We start from the raw sequence: 19,443 nt of genomic DNA, 5'->3' as shown, positions 1-19,443 counted from the left end.
TTGAAATTTGATCACGTGACCACAGGGTTGCACGTCGAAACTGTGAAAAACCGTCATAAGGCACATTTTTCAGTGAGTTAAACTTTGAACGGTCCCTAAACGAACTGTTGTCGGTCAAGGACTACCTGTATTTAAAAAAACCCAGAAAAAAATATTTAAAAAACCCTACGGGGTCCCCTTTATCACCTGAGGTCAACCTGCGCCATCCTTGCTAAGCGCAGTCTTTGCACACACACCCAAAATTATCTCAAGGCCTGGCTCTGCCCTCCTGAAAGCCTTTTAAGCCAGGGGTCTCCAACCTTGGTAACTTTAAGACTTGTGGACTTCAACTCCCAGAGTTCCTGGGAGTTGAAGTCCACAGGTGTTGTGGCCCGTCAGCGGCCTGTGCAGCTAGTAGCTGATTCCGACAGCGAGGAGGCTGGTGTGGTGCTGTGCCAGCAGCCTGTGCAGCTGGCACTCGAGTCGGACAGTGAGGAGGCTGGAGAAGATGTGGTGCCAGAGGCGGGGATTCAGCCAGGGCCTTCAGAACCTCCAGAAGCTCCTATAAGTCAAGAGGAAGAAGAGGAGGAGCCTCTTCTCGATGCACGAGCGCACAGAGCTGCCAAAAGGCAGGAGTGGCTCCTCAGGAGGAGGTCTCCTCGAGAGTAAGGCTTGGGGCTAATTGGCCACTCCCCTAGCCTATTTAAGGAAGGACGACGACTGAGGCAATTTGCAGGAAACAACTTCGTTCACATTCCTTCGCATCTTGATCTTGTTTCTCTTATCAGTTTCCTGCAAATTGCTTCTGGGCATTCTGCCAACCACAGTAAGATTACGGTTATTATTCTTTGGATTCTTGTCAGCTGTTAATGAAGTTAATTTAACAGCCTTTGTTCGGAAAAGACTGATTTAAATTAGTAAACTAACCCGTAGCTGGGGCAGAACAACAGGTCTTAAAATTGCCAATTTTGGAGACCCCTGTTTTAAGTCATTTTTAACGTCACATTTTAACTATCCCTGCCCCTACTTTAAATTTTTATATTCAGTGTTTATGTTTTAACTTTTATTTGTACAAAGCCCAGAATGCCTCTATGAGCGAGATGGTGATGGCTAAACATAAGTAAGTAAATAATAAAAATTGTTTACTTGCTGGGATTCCTGTCACTAACCCTTACAAAAGAGATCCAGCCTCCTGGGGCCACAAGATCCTGATGGAACCCCTCCCCCCGCTCCAGATTCACTGCCCCCCCTCCACACCCTTTGCCCTTGCAGGATTACCCAGCGTGTCCCCCATGGTGACGATCGTCCTTGACTCGACGTCCGTGTTATTGGTCAGGTTGGACAGGACCATTGCCAGGTGAGGTCTCCAGTCTCCCCACTTCTCATCTCCACAGCACTAAAAGAAAAGAGGGGGAGAGGCTGATGCTGTGAGCCAGGAAAGATAAAGAGGAGGCAGCAAATTTACAAAGCCCCCAAGTTGGCTTTGAATGGGGACAAAGGATGTGCATCCCAGCCAGGATGAGCACAGAGGAGCTGAAATGGTCTACAGAAATACTGTATTTTCCCATGTATAAGACGATGCTTTTTCTTAAAAATATTGACCTAAAAATGGAGAGGCATCTTATGCACTTGGGGGGTGGGGGGAGGAGAACCGTGTGTTGTGGCCTGTCGGCCACCGTCTCTTCCAGCAGCCGAATCAGACGAGGACGAGGCGTGGAGTCAGGCTCAGCATCAAGGCAATCTGAGAGCTCCAAGGGGGAAGACAGAATGGAGTTGGCAGAGACAGAGGCAGAGCCTTGGCCATCCGTCAGCCCTCCGATGGAGAGTCAACAGCCCCCAGGTCTGGAGGTGGCTGATGAAGAAGAGGAGGAACAGCTGGGTCCAGTGCCTGATGTGTGGATGCACAGAAGGCAGAGGAGAGGAGAACAGCGGAAATCTATGGGCCGGTCTTTGGGATGGAAGAGCCACCGCTGCTAGCAAAGCCCCACCCTAGCTCTGGGGATAAAAGGCAGGGGGTGGAGATGAATAGATGTGGCAGACAACTATTCATCTTCCGGCCAGATTTGTTAGCCTGCATTGAAAGAGAAACTTTTTGCTGGGGCTGCTGGCACTCCTAATAAAGGCATCTTCTGAGTTCACTTCAGAGAGTTTGTCGTGTTTGAGGAGTTGGGTCAGAACACTGCGGTTGCGAGACTGCCGATACCTTATCTCTGCAAACTAGCCTCACGAGCAAAACCGATTGCAGAGACAAGCTAACAGGTTTCCTCAGATTATGAGCCTTATGTTACTGACATCAGCTGATGCTGTGTGTAGCCAGTGCCCAGGTGCAACAAGGAGCGGTAATGTTGGAGCGTTCTGAGCCCATAAAAATGTCAGAATAAATAAATAAACAAACAAACAAATACCAGTACCAGTAAGTGAATGTCTTACTCTGCAAAAATAAATGTTTTCTATTTAATGTTTAAAATATTGATTTCTGAATTTTAAGTATGAAAAGTGGAGGGGACATCCTATACATGGGGGGCGTCTTATAGACAGAAAAATATGGTACTTGTCTCTGCATATTGAGGCCATTGGTCCCAGAATTCCCTGGAAGCATGGAAACTGTAATGCCAACCCTTGGAAGCTACAGGGTGGGCTCAACTCTTGGCACTTACGGTCGAGGCTGCGGGCATCCTACCGGACATCAGCTGGTAAACGGTCTGCAGTGGGTCATTTATCGGGAGACTGTTGGCGAATCTAGAAACAAAAGAGTACTATTAAATCTATGTGCAACATGTTCACCTGTCTTCTATATCTTATATTAGTGACAAATTATCTATGGAGATTCTCAAGTCCTCCAGGTCATGGTTGTCCCAAAGGTGCTTTTTTCAAGAGGCAATTGGACTTTCTGGTTTTTCTCTGAAGATGTTTTGCTTCTCATCCAAGAAGCTTCTTCAGTTCTGACTCCCACCGTCCAGTCAGAGCTGAAGAAGCTTCTTGAGTGAGAAGCAAAACAACTTCAGAGAAAAACCAGAAAGTCCAATTGCCTCTTGAAAAAAAAAGGCACCTTTGGGATAATGACCAAATAGTTAACAGGAAGAAAACAATATTAGTGAAACAAAACAAAATTACAAGTTTCAAAGCTCTCTGATAACAGGCTGTTATTGTAATCCACTCATACAAAATTTATCACGGCATCTTATCTATCCCAATTCATCCCAAAAGTTATAAATAAATCGTCTTGGGTCAAATATCGTGTTTTGTTTCTGAATATCGTCTCTCGTCAATTGTGGCTTAATTAAATATTGTAAATTCAGCCTTAGTAGTTTAAAACTTTTTGGAGGGCTCGTTTCGCAGCGGGTGGGAACTAAGTTGTAGCAATATATTCATCAATATTCAACTAGAGGGATAACATGTAGGTCTTTTTTAATGCATCTTTTTAATGTTTTGATTGTTTTGTGTGTGTTTTCTCCATTTGTCCTTTTGGATTTTATTTTTATTTCTGTATGTTGTATATTAACTGTGTTTTGAATAAAATAAAAACAGGTTAAAAAAGAAAAAGAAAAGAGTACGAAGGTCAGCAATCAACATTCCAAGGAGGAAAACTGCCTTGATACCCCTTTGGAGAGACAATGCAAGGCCCAAAGCCTGGGAAGAGGTTTTTGCATTGACCTCCTGACCAGATCTGACCCAAAGATCTTCTATAGAGCAGAGCAGAGCAGAGCAGAGCAGAGCAGAAGTTAGAAGGGACTCTGGAGGTCTTCTAATCCAGCCCCCTACTCAAGCTGGAGAACCTATACCATTTCAGATAGGTGACTGTCCAGTCTCTTCTTAAAAAACCTCCAGTGATGAAGCACCCACAACTTCTGGTGGCAAGCAGTTCCACTGGCTAATTGTCCTCACTGTTAGGAAATGTCTCCTTAATTCCAGGTTGCTTCTCTCCTCAATTAGCTTCCAACCATTGTTTCTTGTCCTGCCTTCTGGTGCTTTGGAGAATAATTTGACCCCCTCCTCTTTGTGGCAGCCCCTCAAATACTGGAATATTGCTATCATGTCACCCGTAGTCTTTCTTTTCTCTAGAGTAGCCAAACCCAAATCCTGCAACCGTTCTTCATATGTTGTCAGAACCCTAAAAGTGATACTGCCATTCAGTTGGGAGAAGGGGGGCCTTGGATTCGATTTATTAGCATTGCCTGTGTCAACAGATATTTTTCAACCTATATCCTGGCGCCAAAGCACCCTGAGATCCCCTTAACTTTGGGGAATGTTTATGATGGCCATGTGGGTGTTTCACTTTAAAGGATAATGGAGGATAGAGATGGGAATACATACTTATCCAGTTCTCAGGGCAGCTGGTAAAGAAAACATCTTCACACTTGTGTATTGGCTAAAATCTGCATTCTGGCTAAAGGGAGGGGTCTCTACTGCTTTAATCCTACTTGTCTTGCCTAAGGGTGTTCAGATTGCTGTCACTTCTGCTTAATAAAAGGTTCCTTTTGAAATATTACATTTCAAGAATTTTTACTTTCTTAAGTTGGAAGGAGAGGCAATCCTTATATATGTCTTATTCTCCAGGCCTTTGATCACCTTAGTTGCTCTTCTCTGCACTTTTTCCAAAGTCTCAACATCATCTTTGTAATGTGGTGATCAAAATTGGTTGCAGTATTCCAGGTGTGGCCTTACTAAGGGTTTTTTAAAACTCAGTCCCGATTGAGATCAGAGGCACACAGAGGTCTCATCTCCTACCTACCTGGTCATCACTCGAGCATGCGTCCTGCTGTCCATTTTACTGGCAAGCAACAATGCATGGCCCCACAGCCCATGTTTCATGGCAGATTCCAAAGCATCCTATTGGAAAAGAATGCAGGATTTAATTTTTTTTTTTTTAAATTGTTTTTGCAGATCTCCTCCTCTTTTTGCAGGAGCCAACATACAAGAAGGAAGGAAGGCTCACCTTTTTCCGTCCATAAAGCAGCAGCTCTCGGAAGCGCTCCGTTTCCTTCTCGAGGCTGTCAATGGTGGCGATGAGGCTGTCCGTCAGGAAGGACAGCTGAGCTTCTCCACTCTCTTCAGGCACGTGCTCCACAGCCTCATTGGTGAAGTCGATCAGATTGGCTTCGTTGGGTGACTTCCCAGGCAGCCACACTGTCTTATGATCCTGCAGCAGAAGCTCGGCAATATCCGTGCCCACCACTGTCTACAAATAGGAAGGGATGCTCTTAAGACAAGGGAATTCTGGGAGTTGAAGTCCACACACCGGGAAGTGGCTTTAAGGTTGAGAGACCATCCTAGAGGTGTTTTTTCAGGAGGCAATTGGACTTTCTTGTTTTTTTTCTTTTGAAGACATTTTGCTTCTCATCCAAGAAGCTTCTTCAGCATGACTGGATGATGGTGGGGAATGGAGGAATTATATTCCTTGCAGACAGCTGGTCATTTGCATCCTTTTAGAGGGCCATTGAAGGACTTGGAGGTTTATCTGTGTCCTCAGGGTCACCTGAATGGTGCTCCTGGTTCCTGTAGTCTGCAATTTTAGCTTTTAGTTATACAATTTGGAATGGCGTGGGAGTAGGAATGGATTTTCAGAGGAAAAAATTGAGACTACAGGAATCTGGAGCAATACTCAGGTGACCCTGAGGACACAGATAAACCTCCAAATGCTTCAACAGCCCTCTAAAAGGATGCAAAGGACCAGCTGTCTGCAAGAAATATAAATCCTTCCATTCCCCACTATCATCCAGTCAGTGCTGAAGAAGCTTCTTGGATGAGAAGCAAAACATCTTCAAAAGGAAAAAAGAAGAAAGTCCAGTTGCCTCCTGAAAAAGCACCTTTGGGACAACTATGACCTGGAGGACTGAGAAGCTCTACAGACATCCTAGACAGACTGGCAGTGAAGGGGTGGGTGGGTGGGAGAGGAGCAGAAACTCTAGGGAGGGTCTGCTTTTGCCCATCAAACCCACTGGGGTGCCAAAACAGAGATGGTGACTTATTGTTGGGGCTTTTTACCACAGTCATCCAGTGGGAGTTTAATTTCAGGGTGGAAAGTCCATCCTACTTAAAAATTAACTCAGATGTGTCCATGGGAAGAGAGGGCACAGATCTGTGAATGTATCACTAACAAATAAAGGGGGAGGAGGTCAACATTTCTGCTGAAATCAGCAACCTGGTAAAATAAAATATAAAAAGGAGTCCAGGAGGTTTTAGCCCCAATCCTAACCTGAGTTATGCCCCACATAACTGAGAAGAGACACAGCTGCAGAAAACACATTTTGTTCAAAGCGACTGAAGCTACTGAAACTCTGGGGCAGAAGGCAAATGATGATTCAGAGCATTTGGGCAACACAATAATGAAACCAAAAGGCATCTTCTTCAAACTTCTCCAGAACAAACCTTGGCAAGGTTCCCATACCCTTGAGTGGGACTCATCCTGAAAACACCCCAATAAATTGTGCCCTTCCCCATCATGCAATGTCGTGGGTGCACCTAGGTACACCCACATTACACCAATTCTCCGCGAGCTGCACTGGCTCCCTTTTGGTCTCCGGGCACAATTCAAGGTGTTGGTTATTACCTTTAAAGCCCTACATGGCTCAGGGCCAGGGTATCTTCGAGACCGCCTTCTGCCGCATAGCTCCCAGCGACTGGTAAGATCCCACAGAGTTGGTCTCCTCCGGGTCCCGTCAGCTAAACAATGCCGGCTGGCGGGCCCGCAGGGGAGGGCCTTCTCTGTGGCTGCCCCAGCTCTCTGGAACCAGTTACCTCCTGAGGTCCGGACGACCCCCACCCTATTGGTGAAGACCTGGCTTTTCTGGCAGACATCGGGCCGTTGATCTCGCTCTTGCGATCTGGCGAGATCTGGCCATGAATGGCGTGAATGAGTTTTTAATGTTTTTAATTTTTCAATGTTTTTTCAATTATTTTTTAAAATGTATTGTGAGCCGCCCTGAGTCTTCGGAGAGAGGCAACATTAAATTAAATTAAATTAAATAATAATTAAATTAAATTAAATTAAATTAAATTAAATTAAATTAAATTAAATTAAATTAAATTAAATTAAATTAAATTAAATTAAATTAAATTATTAAATTAAATTAAATTAAATTAAATTATTAAATAATTAAATTAAATTAAATTATTAAATTAAATTGCTCAGAAAATCACCCAGAAGGCTATTATAAGCCAACATTTAGGCATTTCTCAAGGCAGAGCTAAGTTAACCAGGCTCAGGATGAAGTCAATAAATATGGATCAACTCATATCATGTCAATTAGGTAAAGTCGACATGATTATTCTCCCATTTTCCTTTCTGCCAAACTGAAGACATTAACACTGGTGGCACTTTTGGGAGACGCTTGGGGGGGGGGGAGCGAGGGGGGGTAATGTGTGTTTGTGTGTGTATGTTCCCCAGGGCCAGCTGCTGCTCAGCTGCTCAGCTCCTCCTGTTGCCAATTTGGATCTGCTAAGCCAGTGATGGCTAACCTTTTCTGGACTAAGTGCCGAAAGTGTGCGCATGTGCACAAATGCGCATGCCTGAACCCCCAAAATGCAATGCACGTATGGCCCCCGTGCATGCACCCCACCCCCTGCACATGTACGTAGGGGCCTCTGCATGCGCCCTGCACCCCACGCATGCGCGGCAGAGACCCGAGTCCAGCTGGCTGGTGGGAGTCGCTCACGCATGCGCAGCAGAGCTGAACTGGGGCGACGGTTTGTGTGCCATCAGAGAGGGCGCTGTGTGCCACCTCTGGTTCGTGCGCCATAGGTTCGCCATTCACAGGGCTAAGCTTCGAGATAACCAGCATGAAGGCCTGAAAGGCGGAACTGGAGAACTGGTCTATGCAAGAGGTGGAAAGGAGGCCTTGAGCACATACCCCGTTTTGCCTGCACAGGAGAACCACAAAGTCCCAGAGAAGCCGAGCAGATTCCTTGTCAATCAGAGCATTGTTCTGGGAGCAGCGGGTGGCCTTATTCTGGGCATAATTAATCACGTCCACTTTATGGGTGTCGTCTCTGCAAGAGGGAAGAGAAAGCAAGACAGTTACACCCTAGGCACGAATGAGAGGGAGGGAGGGAGGGAGCTCAGTCTGCAAGCTTGCAATTCTTGCCTCCTGTGGTTTTGTCTTGGAAACCCCGCCCCCTACGGTTTTCAAACAATATGCACAACTGTTGTTGGGGGAATGAAAACAATTGGTGGTTTTGTGCGTCTGAATCCAGCCAATCAATGCTTCTGGGCGGTCAGCTTAATTCTGCTTTATGCTACTTGGTCTGATGCTGCTCACACTGCTGCTGTATTCCCTGAGGCCCTTCCTCCTGTGCACAACACCCACTGCAGTGTCTTTGTGCAAAACACTTGGCTGCCCCTTAGGAGTCACGTGGGAGTAGCAAAAGCTTTCACACCTCCACTTTCAGTACTAATATCATCATCCACAACAGTTGCGATATTGTAAGGACAGCTGAAAAGTGTAGAGAAGGGAAGACAAGGCTCCAAGGATGAAATCACTTTGGAGTATCGGAACCAAAGCCTGCCCCAAGATTTCCCTGCCTTTTGAGCGTTATCAAGAGCCAAAGTGGTCACCTGTGAACTACAGCAGAACAAAACGCTCTGAACCAGATTCCTTAAAAGCCTCAGGAACTTACTTGGTGAGAGGACCAGGAAAAGCCCTCATCTCCTCTTGCTCCGAAAAGTGTTGCATGACCATCTGTGGAGAGATAAGAATCAGCAATGCAACCTGGGACGGTTCCTCTTCCCTGGGCGTGATGCTGTCTTGAAGATGAGCGCCGTAGATCTCACCTTCAGGACCCACAAAGTGGCATGGGTCACCCTACGCTCAACATAATAATTTTAAATTGGGGTATTTTAAATTTCTGGGGTTTTAAATTGAGCCGAATTCATTTAATGATTTTAAATTTTTAATTGATGTTTGTCTTGTGTTTTTAAATAGGCTGTACACCGCCCTGAGTCCTTCGTGAGAAGGGCGGTATAGAAATAAAAAATTATACTTATACGCTTAACATTGAAAGATAAAGGGTGAGTAACTATGACCTTGAGAACGTTCTGTGGAGAGCTGAGAAGATGACCTGGATGAAGACAGGCAGCAAATGTTGCAAAAAGGGGCTGGAGAATTTCTTAAGTGAGGAGAATAGTCACAGAGAGGAAGGGGTCAAACTACTTTCCAAGGCACTTGAAGGCCACACAAGGAACAATGAATGGAAACTGAACAAGGAGAGATTCAACCTGGAAATAAGGAGGGATTTTCTAACACTGAGAACAAGCAACCAATGGAACAGAAGTTGTGGGAGCTTCATCACTGAAGGCTTTCAAGAAGAGACTGGGCTGCCATTTGGATCGGAAATAGTATAGGGTCTCCTGCTTGGGTGGGGGGTTGGACTAGATGACCTACAAGGTCCCTTCCAACTCTGTTAATCTATGAATTTCCCGTTAGACTTATATAAACCCCCAACCCCCCCAGTGCTTTATCTCAATCTCTGAGCAGTTTAGAGAGTCAGCCTATCACCCCACCAAGAATCTGGGTCCTCATTTTACCAACCTCGGAAGGATGGAAGGCTGAGTCAACCCTGAGCCGATCAGGATCGAGCTCCAGACTGTGGATAGAGTCAGCTTGCAATTCTGCACTCTAATCACTGCGCCACCAGGGTGAGGACAGAGGTATAATGTTCAAAAACAGCTCAGGCGGACACCTCCCAGGTTCAGTGAAATGTAAGAAGCACAGGACGTTCCAGCACAATCAGATGGAGAGATTTTGCTATTGTAAGCCAATCTTAATGAAAATAGGGTTTAGCCTTTCTGTGGGGTTCATTCCCTATCTATCTCACGGGGCTAACATATTCCCTCTTCTGCAAGAATCATTCCATTCTAGGAGTGTGCAAATGTTCTGCATGGCAGCTATTCAGAATTCAAAACCAGAGATCTGAAAAATGGGCTGCTTCAAGACTTTTGGGAAACTTTTTATGCTTCAAGCATTCCCAAATGCTCGGGGGTGGGGTGGGGTGCATGTGTGAATGTGCACTCAAAGTCTGTTTCTCCATATTCAAGACAGTTTGCTTTAAAAACCAAAGCAGGGAAGGAAGGAGCCTTGGCTTTTTGGGAAAGTCAGACTTTAAGGACATAGCAACTCCTACCCAATGGAGAAGGACCGAAGCTGCTAAAATCATACCCTGTTTTGGATCCGACAGCTCTACCTAGTCTAGCAGCAAGAACATTTCAAGGCTTCTGGTGTTGAAAGCACTTTGTCTGGGCTGTGCAATCCACGGGGAAACTCTTAACAGGTTAACAGTGTAGGTCATCTAGTCCAACCCCCCGCTCAAGCAGGAGACCCTACACCATTTCTGACAGATGGCAGTCCAGTCTGTTCTTGAAAGCCTCCAGTAATGAAGCTCCCACAACTTCTGTTCCATCGATTGTTCTCACTGTCAGAAAATTCCTCCTTATTTCTAGGTTGAATCTCTCCTTGTTCAGTTTCCATTCATTGTTCCTTGTCTGGCCTTCGGGTGCTTTGGAAAATAGCTTGACCCCCTTCCTCCTCTCTGTGGCAGCCCCTCAAATATTGGAAGACTGCTCTCCTGTCTCCCCTGGTCCTTCTCTTCACTAGACTAGCCTTAGGGTGAAATCCAATAGCCTTTGCCTTGCAACAACAAATCTTGAGCTACGTAAGACGCTAGTCCATATGGGACAGCGTTTTGTCCCCATTACACTGACTAGTCCCACCCTGTCAGGCAGGCAGGGTTTTATCCCCATCAGTTGAAGAATATTGGCTGGTGGGGTCTAGGAAGAGACCCTTCTCTGCCCCTGCCCTATGGAACACCCTCCTCCCAAAAGTGGGATAGGCCCCCCGTCTCTTGGCCTTCTGGCTGAGCGTGTGGGGTTCAAAGAATGCCGTGCAGCTTTTGGGAGGTTGGTGCCTTGAGGACGCTCCCTCTGCCTTTCAAATCATTTCTTAACCTTTGTTTTTACTTATTCCTCATCCTGTTTTCAGTCTAATTTTTAACTGTATCTGTTTTTTTTACATGTTTTTATTATTATTAACTGTCAACTGCCCGGAATCACTTAGTGAGACGGACGGTGCCTAAATTCGATAAATGAACACAAGTAGTGCTCAATTTACGACAGTTCGTTTAGTGACTGTTCAAAATTACAACAGCACTGAACAACGTGACTTATGACCGTTTGTCACACTTAACGACCATTGCAGCATTCCCATGGTCACATGATCAAAGATGCCTGACAACTGGTTCATATTTATGACGGATGCAGAATCCTGGGGTCCCGTGATCCCCTTTTGCGACCATCTGACAAGCAAAGCCAATGGGGGAGCCAGATTCCCTTAACTCTGTTGCTAACTTAACAATTGCAATGATCCACTTAACAACTGTGGCAAGAAAGCTGGTAAAACGGGGGCAAAACTCGCTTAACAAATACTTTGCTTAGCAACGAAAATGGTGGGCTCCATCGTGGTCGTACCTTGAAGGTTACCTGTAGCTAAACATTAAGCAGCCGCTCCCCATCTCGCTGGCTGGTTCTCCTCACTCACCTCCATGCTGTGGATCTCGACCAAGGCTGGCTGGCCTTCGGAGGGAAGGTTGGGTAGCACTTTTATCAGCTGACCCCCGGGCCCAAATTTTGCACACACGTGGGGTACGGAAAACTTCTCAGGAGTCAAAGGTCTGGAAGGGACTACAGGCGAGAAAGAAACAAGAGAGAAGAAAGAGGCTTCAAACATAAGACAGAAATATCACCACGCAGGTTTGGCTGGCCCAGTGCTAACCTCCCTAAAGTCGGGACCTGGAAGGAACCAGAAAGCAAACTGGGCTACCAAAGCATCACGACTTCCCCACCAGCCCAGCATGGATTCCCAGCATATTTGCAATTTCTTGCCGGAGAAGCTCAAGATAGAACCGTTTCATTATAATTCTGCAAAATGTCCTTTTAAAGGAGACGGAGAATTCATACAACCCCCAGAGCTGCACTTCTCAATCTCCGCAGCTTTAAAACGTGCAGACTGCTACCGTGCCAGCTGGGGAATTCTGAGAGCTGAAGTCTTGGAATTGCCAAGTCAGTATGAAAACCTGGGGGGATGGGAAGTGGCTGAAAGGAACTACCTCCATATCCAGATTTCATTCAATCTCCCCCTATAATTTCCCTTTCAATCCTGGGGAGCTGATGAATGAAGAATGACTTCCCTCGTCCTTCTTTAATACGGTTTTTATTATTATTTTTTTAAAATTTATTCTTAGATTTATATACCGCCCTACTCCCGAGGGACTCAGGGCGGTGAACAGCCAAGAGATAAAACACACAGAATTACAAAATTTAAAAACAGTATAAAAACCTAATTAAATAAATTTGGCCCAGAACAGATTAAAACAACCCTAAAATTTTAGACAAATTTAAAATTTACAATTAAAATGTACAATTAAAAAGGGAGGTTATTAAATCTCAAAAACATGAATAAAAAGTAAGCAGGAAAGAAAAAAAAAGAAAATAGAGAAAAAAGGAAAGAATCCAACCAAAAATAAGATAAAATACAAAAAAAAAAAAAGGAAATTAGAAAAAATAATAATGGTTCTGGACTGTCTTTAGTAAAGATTTAGATAAAAAAATGCGCCCAATTCTTATTCTAAAACTAACAATAGTCAACATCCTTTCTGTGACCCCATATAGCAACAGCACTTAGACTTATATACCGCTTCACACCCTCTCTAAGCGGTTTACAGAGTCAGCCTCTTGCCCCCAACAATCTGGGTCATTTTACTAACCTCAGAAGGACGGAAGGCTGAGTCAAAACCTTGAGCCAGTCAGGATCAGGCAGTGGGCAGAATTAGCCTGAAATATTGCATTCTAACCACTGAGTCACCACGGCTCGTAGGTAGGTAGGTAGGTAGGTAGGTAGATAGATAGATAGATAGATAGATAGATAGATAGATAGATAGATAGATAGATTAGAGATAGATTAGAGATAGATAGATAGATAAGAGATAGAGAAAGATAGATTAGAGATAGATAGATAGCACTTATATACGGTTTACAGAGTCAGCCTCTGGCCCCCAACAATCTGGTATATGGGGAGCTGAAGTCTGCAGGTCTTAAAGTTGCAGGGCTTGAGAACTGCCACCTTAAGAGTCCTGGAGTAGGGCAATGAAATACCTTGCATTTTGCTCTGGGAAGTCTGGGGGGGAGGGTGGGATGAAGGGGGGGAAAGGGTGGGGAGAATATGGCGGGGGGGGGAATTTTTGTATTTCTTTTTTGTAAAACTTTTCAATAATAAAAAAAGAGTCCTGGAGTACGGTGAGGGGCATCTGTATGCTGAACCACGGAAGCTTTTCAAGAATCACAGAAAAAAAACAAAAAACATGCCACATTCTTCCAATGCACGTAATCCTCAGATTACAACCATTTTTTTAAAACATGACTGGACAAAGTTACAACAGCACTCTAAAAAATGGGACTTCCAACTGATCCTCCCAACTTCTAACCACTGCAGCATCCCCATAGGCAGGAGATAAAAATTTGGGTGCTCGGCATCGTGTATTGACAACAGCTGCAACATCCTGGGGTCATGTGAGCATCATTTGCAACCTTCCTCGGGGGAGGGGGGGCCTTCAGAGTTAATGGGGGAAGCTGGATTCGCTTAATGGCCGTAAGATTTACTTAACAACGGCAGTGAACCATGGCAAAAAGGTAGTAAAATCAGATGTGAAAAACTTAACAGCTGCTTGCTCAGCCACAGAAATCCTGATGCCAGTTGTGGTTGTACGTTCAGAACTACCCATATGCCAGGAAGAGTTCATAGAAGTGTAACACCTCTCCTGCGCGAGCTACACTGGCTCCCGGTGGTCTTCCGGGTGCACTTCAAGGTTTTGGTTACCACCTTTAGAGCGCTCCATGGCTTAGGGCCTGGTTATTTACGGGACCGCCTGCTGCCGCAAACAGCCTCCCACTGGCCGGTATGCTCTCACAGAGAGGGACTCCTCCGGGTGCTGTCGGCCAAACAATGTCGACCAGCGGCCCCCAGGGGGAAACCCTTCTCTGTGGGGGCACCTACTATCTGGAACGAGCTCCCCCCGGAGATACGGAGGATCCCGGATCTACGCACCTTCCACCGCGCTCTCAAGACCTTTTTATTTCACCAAGCTGGTCTGGCCTAACCTCTCCCATTTTCTTTTTAATGTAAATTTTAATGTAAATTTTAATTTGTTCTTAACCCGGGGTTTTAAATTTGTCTTGGGCTAAATTGATTTAATTCGATTTTACTTCTGCTCTTAAATTTTTGTATTCTATGTGTTTTATCCTGTGCCTGTTCACTGCCCTGAGTCCTTCAGGAGTAGGGCGGTATACAAATTAAATAAAATGAAATGAAAATGAAAATGAATAGCTTTTAGGACAGAGGTGTCAATCTCACGGCCCGCGGGCCAGATGCGTCACGCGCAAGCCACGCCCACCCGTTTTAGCCAAGGGGGGAAAAGTGTGATAGATCTCGTGACGAAAATGTGGCACCCCTGTTTTAGGAGATAAACTACAAAGTCAGGTGAAATTACTAGCCCCCCCCCCCTTCCAGCACTACTACAGGGCGAAAGGTAGCCCACCAGAAGCATATTAAAACCCACTCTAATGAACACAGTAGTGCTAAGAAGAGTAAAGAACAGAACATTGAACCATTGTGAAAACCCTATTCCTATTTCAATGCAGAAAGTGAAAACAAGTTTTCTTTGGACGTTATCTGATGTTTATATTAAATGCATTTCTCCCAACATTTCTCCGCATCAACTCCAGAATCCAAAGTTAACTTAAATTTACTCCCAGAAATCCTTGATTTAAGACCTATAAATATATGTCCACGACATATATTTGAAAAACATTTTTTTTAAAAAAAAAACCAATACCTTGTTCTACACCTGCCCAAGGAATCTGGGCTACGGGATTGTAACTGTTCAACGGTGGCTGGTTGATGTAGTATCCCCCGGAGGAATAGTCTGTGCGGAGGGAGGTTGGCGGAGGGTCGCCATCGTAGGCATTGACGGTCAAGTCGTGGTTGCTTCGATACCGCTGGCTCTGGAGGAGAAGACAGAAGGGCATGGAAGAGTCAAAGGAACAGGAGCAGCGCAAGGCTGGGTAATACAGGAGCATCACAGGATGAGCCGTGGTGGTTAGAGGGCAGTACTGCAGGCAGCCCTCTCGAGCTCCAATTTTGCCGGCAGAGGCACCGTGGGTCTCTCCCTCGCTCTTTCCAGGGCAGCCCCATGGGCCAGATCTAAGCACCCCGCAGGCCAGATTCAGCCCCCGGGCCTGTCACAGATAAACCGGAAGGCCCCAATTCTCATGAACTGAAACCCAAGCATGCTAACATATAAAGCTATTTCTCCGGCAGAGATGTTGTGATTGAACATACTGTATTTTTTGGAGTATAAGACGCACCTTTCCCCCCCCCCAAAAGGGGGTGAAAATTTAGGTGCGTCTTATACACCAAATGTAGCCCTGCCCACCCACTGGCCCCCACCCTTTGGCCTCTGCGTCGCAGCAGTTACCTCCTTGCAAGCAAACAGCAAGAAAAAACAGCTCCTTTCAGCTTCAGCACAACCTAATTAGCACAAGTTGATTGGATCTCCCGACTCTCAGCTGATTTGCTCTCAGCTGTTTTGGGCAGGGCTCTGCTGCTTGCTGCAAAGAGGTAAATTGCTGGAGCAGATTTTTTTTTTCCTTGTGCTAATCAAGCTATGCTGAAAACGAAAATGAAAGTAAAGCAGGCTGTTTGCTGCAACATCGCAAAATTAGGCAGAGGGAGATTTCTTTTTCTTCTTTTTCCTCACCAAAAAAGGTAGGTGCAAAGAATGGGAAATTCAAGATTTTAAAACACAAAAGAAAAAAAGGAGAAATAAAAAGGCAAAAAGAAAAATGGAGAGAAAAAGAAATGAATGAGAAAGAATTTATACATATTCAGAATTGAAATATGAATAGTAGTAAGAAATAAATGGGAAATCATGATTGTAAAAATGAAATGAATAATAATTGGAATATTTGTCTTTGTATTTTTGAAATCTAGACAATGATAAGTTTTTATTTATTTATTTATTTATTTTAGAAATATGAGTAAGTATAAACTGTAACAATTGAAATACCTTTAATGGTATATGGCGGTGAAAGTAAAAAGGATTAAGTTGTAGCTTGGATAACCGCTAGAACATTTTTAAATTTAATTAGGGAAATTGTAACAATTGAAATATTTTTAATTATATATTGTGATGAAAGTAGAAATGATTAAATTGTGATTTGGAGGATTATATGGGCAAAACTATTTGGGTTATTAGGAGAGTTTAAGATGTGAAAATGAGTAACATAAGGGGAAAGCTCTATTTAACTAGGGAATTGTAATAATTGAGATACTATTAATTGTATATTGTGTTGAAAGCAAATGGTTAAGTTGTGGTTTGGAGGAATATATGGGGGAAATTATTTGGTTTATTATTATTGGTAAATATAATTGATTTGTAAGAAATTGGATTGCATGGAAATAATTGGAATATTCATGTTCATATTGATTAATATACAAAAAAGATAGTTATATAACTAATTGATTTATATTAAAATGTTGAATTTGTATTAAACAACTGTAATATTACATAATTAACCAATGTGAGGATGGATATAAAAATAGATGACAATGGGAAGGGGTATAATATAGAATAGAAGGGAAAAATTGAATTTGATTAAGATTAGAGATGAAAATGAAGGGTAATATTGGTTTTTTAAAAAAAATAGATGAGGAATAAATATAAGGAATAAATATAAGGAATAAAGAGCCTTGATGGTACAGTGGTTAATGTACCCTGTTATTAACACAGCTGCCTGCAATTTCTGCTGGTTCGAATCTCTCCAAGGCTCAAGGTTGACTCAGCCTTCCATCCTTTCTAAGGTAGGTGAAATGAGGACCCAGTTTGTGGGGGCAATAAGCTGACTTTGTATAAAAATATATACAAAAGAATGAAGGCTATTGCTTAACGCATTGTAAGCCACCCTGAGTCTCCGGAGAAGGGCGGCATATAAATCAAAATTTAAAAAAAAAAAAAAAAATATGGAAAAAAGGAAATATAGAAATTATAAATTTAATTGAAATGACTAAACACTGTTTAAATTTGTGAACCAGCCAAATATTCTGTTCAAAGAAAATACATTGTTATTTTTTTTTATTTTATTTTATTTTGAATTTGTATACCGCCCTTCTCCCTGAGGACTCAGGGCGGTGAACAGCCAAGTAAAAACATCAAATACAAATATTAAAATACAATTAAAAGTATATATAAATTTGGCCCCATTAATTAAAAACGATAAACAAAACACTTAAAAACACTTAAAAAATTAGGCCAGCCCGGCTTGCTGGAAAAGGAAGGTTTTAAGGGCACGGCGGAAGGCACTGAGGTCTTGGATTCTCCTTATCTCTGGGGGCAACTGATTCCAGAGGGTAGGTGCCCCCACAGAGAAGGCCCTCCTCCTGGGGGTCACCAGCCTGCATTGTTTGGCTGATGGCACCCCGAGGAGGCTCTCTCTGTGGGAGCGCACAGGTCGATGGGAGATCGTCGGTGGCAGCAGGCGGTCTCGAAGATAGCTAGGCCCTATGCCATGGAGCGCTTTAAAGGTGATAACCAACACCTTGAAGCGCACCCGGAAGACCACCGGGAGCCAGTGCAGCTCATGCAGGAGCGGTGTTACATGGGAGCGCCAGGCTGCTCCCGTCACTACCCGCGCTGCTGCGTTCTGGACCAGTTGGAGCCTCCGGGTGCTCTTCAAGGGGAGCCCCATGTAGAGAGCGTTGCAGTAGTCAAGGCGAGAGGTGACGAGGGCATGAGTAACTGTGCACAGGGAATCCCGATCAAGAAAGGGCCGCAACTGGCGGATCAGGTGAACCTGACAAAAGGTCCCCCTGGCTACAGCCGTCAGATGTTCCTCCAAGGACAGCTGCATATCCAGGAGGACTCCCAGATTGCGAGCCCTCTCTGTGGGGGCCAACGACTCGCCCCCAATAGTCAGTGATGGAGTCAACTGACTATATCGGGATGCCGGGAGCCACAGCCACTCAGTCTTGGAAGGGTTGAGCCTGAGCCTGTTCCTCCCCATCCAGATCCGCACAGCCTCCAGGCACTGGGACATCACTTCAAGGGCATCGTTGGGGTGGCCTGGGGTGGAGATGTACAGCTGGGTGTCATCAGCGTACTGGTGGTATCTCACCCCAAAGCCACGGATGATCTCACCCAGCGGCTTCACATAAATGTTGAACAGAAGGGGCGAGAGGACCGATCCCTGCTGCACTCCACATATAAGAGGCCTCGAGGTCGACCTCTGCCCCCCTGCCAACACAAACTGCGACCGGTCGGAGAGAAAGGAGGAGAACCACTGTAACACGGTGCCCCCCATCCCCAACTCTTCCAACCGGTGCAGCATGATACCATGGTCGATGGTATCAAAAGCCGCTGAGAGGTCTAACAGGACCAGAACAGAGGAGCAACCCCTGTCCTGAGCCCTCCAGAGATCATCAACCAACGCGACCAATGCCGTTTCCGTGCTGTGCCCAGGCCTGAAACCCGACTGGAACAGATCTAGATAGGATGTTTCCTCCAGGAATTGCGGGAACTGTTGCGCGACCACACTCTCAACAACCTTCGCCAGGAAGCGAAGGTTGGAGACAGGACGGTAGTTGGCCAATATTGCCGGATCCAGGGACGGCTTCTTGAGGACAGGCCTCACCACCGCCTCTTTCAAGGCAGCGGGGAAGTAACCCTCACTCAACGAAGCGTTGATAACACCCTGGAGCCAGCCTCGTGTAAACTCCCGGGAAGCCAGTACCAACCAGGAGGGACACGGGTCCAGTAAACATGTGGCCGTACTAAGTCTCCCCAAAATCCTGTCCACATCATCGGGAGTCACAGCATCAAACTCCTCCCAGGTAACATTCTCAAGACTATTCCTCATCACCCTGCCCTGATCTACCCAGTCAGAGTCCAAATCCCCCCGGATCTGAGCGATTTTGTCATACAGGTATTGTCCGAAATCCTCCGCCCTGCCTTCCAAGGGATCCTCCCGCACTCCCGGATGGAGCAGGGAGCGGGTTACCCTGAACAGGGCGGCCGGATGATTCCCTGATGACACAATAGAGGCGGAAAAGTAATTAAACTTTGCCGTCTTTATCGCCACTAGGTAGGCCTTAATATGCGACCTTACCAGTGTTCGGTCAGATTGTTATGTTTGTATGTGTGTTTGTCTAAAAAATAAAAAATAAAAAATAAAAAAAACTTTTTATAAAAAAACCAAAACAAAAAAAGGTAGGTACTCTTATACTCCGAAAAATACGGTCCTTTCATTTCCTCTGAGCCATAAAAGGAAGCTCAGGTGAAGCTGCTTAAAGAGACCCCTTCTGACTGCGTGACATTCGACCCCAAAAGAAGCATGAACCTAAGATGATTTGGAGGGGTAAGGGAGTG

At 44.9% G+C, this 19,443-nt stretch overlaps 1 protein-coding gene across 3 annotated transcripts in view; it reads right to left on the bottom strand.

The window, feature by feature from the left end:
• Positions 1 to 19,443, bottom strand: part of SEC16A (SEC16 homolog A, endoplasmic reticulum export factor) — a 57,827-nt gene that overhangs the window by 24,711 nt on the left and 13,673 nt on the right. For all 3 annotated transcript variants that reach the window (XM_070955899.1, XM_070955900.1, XM_070955901.1), the window contains exons 6-13: positions 14,857 to 15,025; positions 11,508 to 11,650; positions 8,596 to 8,657; positions 7,830 to 7,968; positions 4,916 to 5,158; positions 4,712 to 4,809; positions 2,637 to 2,718; positions 1,258 to 1,375 (exon numbers count right to left, since the gene is read on the bottom strand). In XM_070955899.1, the coding sequence (XP_070812000.1) occupies positions 1,258 to 1,375; positions 2,637 to 2,718; positions 4,712 to 4,809; positions 4,916 to 5,158; positions 7,830 to 7,968; positions 8,596 to 8,657; positions 11,508 to 11,650; positions 14,857 to 15,025 (1,054 nt within the window). The remainder of the gene's footprint in view (positions 1 to 1,257; positions 1,376 to 2,636; positions 2,719 to 4,711; positions 4,810 to 4,915; positions 5,159 to 7,829; positions 7,969 to 8,595; positions 8,658 to 11,507; positions 11,651 to 14,856; positions 15,026 to 19,443) is intronic.

Source organism: Pituophis catenifer, unplaced genomic scaffold, assembly GCF_029215685.1.
Source record: "Pituophis catenifer annectens isolate HBS135680 unplaced genomic scaffold, rPitCat1.0.hap2 SCAF_17, whole genome shotgun sequence".
Lineage (NCBI taxonomy): Eukaryota > Metazoa > Chordata > Lepidosauria > Squamata > Colubridae > Pituophis > Pituophis catenifer.
This window is presented reverse-complemented; position numbering and strand designations above follow the sequence as displayed.